This window comes from Primulina tabacum, chromosome 13 (assembly GCF_025594145.1).
Source record: "Primulina tabacum isolate GXHZ01 chromosome 13, ASM2559414v2, whole genome shotgun sequence".
NCBI classification, from domain to species: Eukaryota; Viridiplantae; Streptophyta; class Magnoliopsida; order Lamiales; family Gesneriaceae; genus Primulina; species Primulina tabacum.
The window spans coordinates 32,724,883-32,726,529 of record NC_134562.1 but is presented as its reverse complement, the minus strand read 5'-3'; the positions used below and the strand labels follow the sequence as shown (position 1 = coordinate 32,726,529).

The window sequence follows — 1,647 nt, the reverse complement described above, 5'->3', positions numbered from 1 at the left end:
TGAAGTTGAAACCGGGTCGAGACCAATTTATTCAGAAAAACAACTGAGAACGTCTCCAAAAGTACATGAGATTAAGTGCGACAATCTACATGAAATAGCTAATCCTTAAAAAGCAATTTAGCAGTTTAAGTTAAGGACTTGTAACTGGCATCTGATTCTGAAGATGATTCGCGACCAAAGGCGGGCGTAGAGCTTGATGATTAGCTCGCTTCTGCTTCCGAGCATTGTACATTTCCTCTGTCTCAATCACAACCAACCTTTTCACCTACATTCAAAATAAATACCAGAGACAAAGAAAGGACTTAGATTTTAATTTTCGCATCTCCAATCAATCTCGTCCCCTTAGATGAAAACACAATATATCAAAAATTTTCATACAATCTTTTCACTGATTCTTTTTCCTCATACAGCATCCATCCACTTCCACTGAACTCACACTCGCTGTGCAAGAAACTCATCGAGCTACTAGTCAGTTCAAACGAGATTACCTGTTGTAGCATTCCCCGGACAGTAGGCGTATTCCATCTCATGACGGTACGGTTGCATTTGGTGAGGCGCAAGGCTTCTAACGTGCGCCGGTGGAGCCTCCTCGTACCCGGAATGCCCCTCACCAATGTTACGTACAGATTAGGGCTCCACGCAACTGGGACATTAGCTCTGAATGCGTTGAAAGCACTCATCTTTCCTTCTCCAGCCGCAGCCGCAGCGTTGCTCGACTTTGTGCCTACGGCGGAAAAATTATCAGAAAAGTAATAACGAAAAATTAAGATTACGACAAAGAGTTTCCAGATTATCGAATACAAAACCTGGGAATCAATTGGAGCGAACAGAACCGAAGAGAGACGAATAAAATTGGGTTAGGGTTTAGCAGAAATGGCAGGGTGATCTAAACGACGTCGTAATAGGAGGGATCATTAAATTTATTCGTGACATTTTTAGTCATTTGGTTTTAGCTGAATCAATTGTAATAATAATATAATAATGTCATGTGTGATCAGTTTTGATTATTATTTGCGAAATTATGTAATTAAATGACTAATATTTTTATTAATTTTTTATAATTATATGTTAAAAAAATCTTATAACATTCAATAAAAATTTAACAATGATATTAAAAATTAATTATATAATTTTTAGAAAAGTGACTAAAATTGATTATTAAAACATAGTTATATAAATTAGGGGTGTCAAAATGCAACACGATCCGTCAATCCGACACGACCCAACACGAAAAAAATCAGGTTCGGGTTGGGGTTTTTCGGGTTCGGGTCGGGTTCGGGTTGAGTAGGTTCGGGTTAGTGCCAGATTAGACGGGTTTCGGGTTAGGTCGCGGTTGACCCGAAATTTTTTTTTTTTTAAAAATATTACCTATATTTTTATATATTGTATGTTTGAAAAAAATTTATTGTATATTTATTGATAAATTTTCATTATTTAATATTTATTTTGTATATTTTTTATTTTTTTAACAATTGTTTATTTGATTTAGTAAATATACTTTTAATTTTCTACGATTAAACTTTCAAATTTAAATCGAAAATTTTGTTATTATGTGTATAAATTAAAATATTATTATTTTTATTATTTTTTCGAATTTTTTTCATTAATTATTTTTAAAAAATAAATAAAATTCGGGTTAGGCAGGTT

At 33.8% G+C, this 1,647-nt stretch overlaps 1 protein-coding gene across 1 annotated transcript; it reads right to left on the bottom strand.

The window, feature by feature from the left end:
• On the bottom strand, window positions 1–931 carry LOC142523353 (uncharacterized). Its single transcript, XM_075627125.1, has 3 exons — window positions 807–931; window positions 489–724; window positions 1–265 (listed from the first exon to the last, which is right to left on the bottom strand). The coding sequence occupies exons 2-3, from the start codon at window positions 678–680 to the stop codon at window positions 131–133; spliced, it is 327 nt and encodes a 108-aa protein (XP_075483240.1). The 5' UTR covers window positions 681–724; window positions 807–931; the 3' UTR covers window positions 1–130.
• Window positions 932–1,647: the final 716 nt, after the last annotated feature.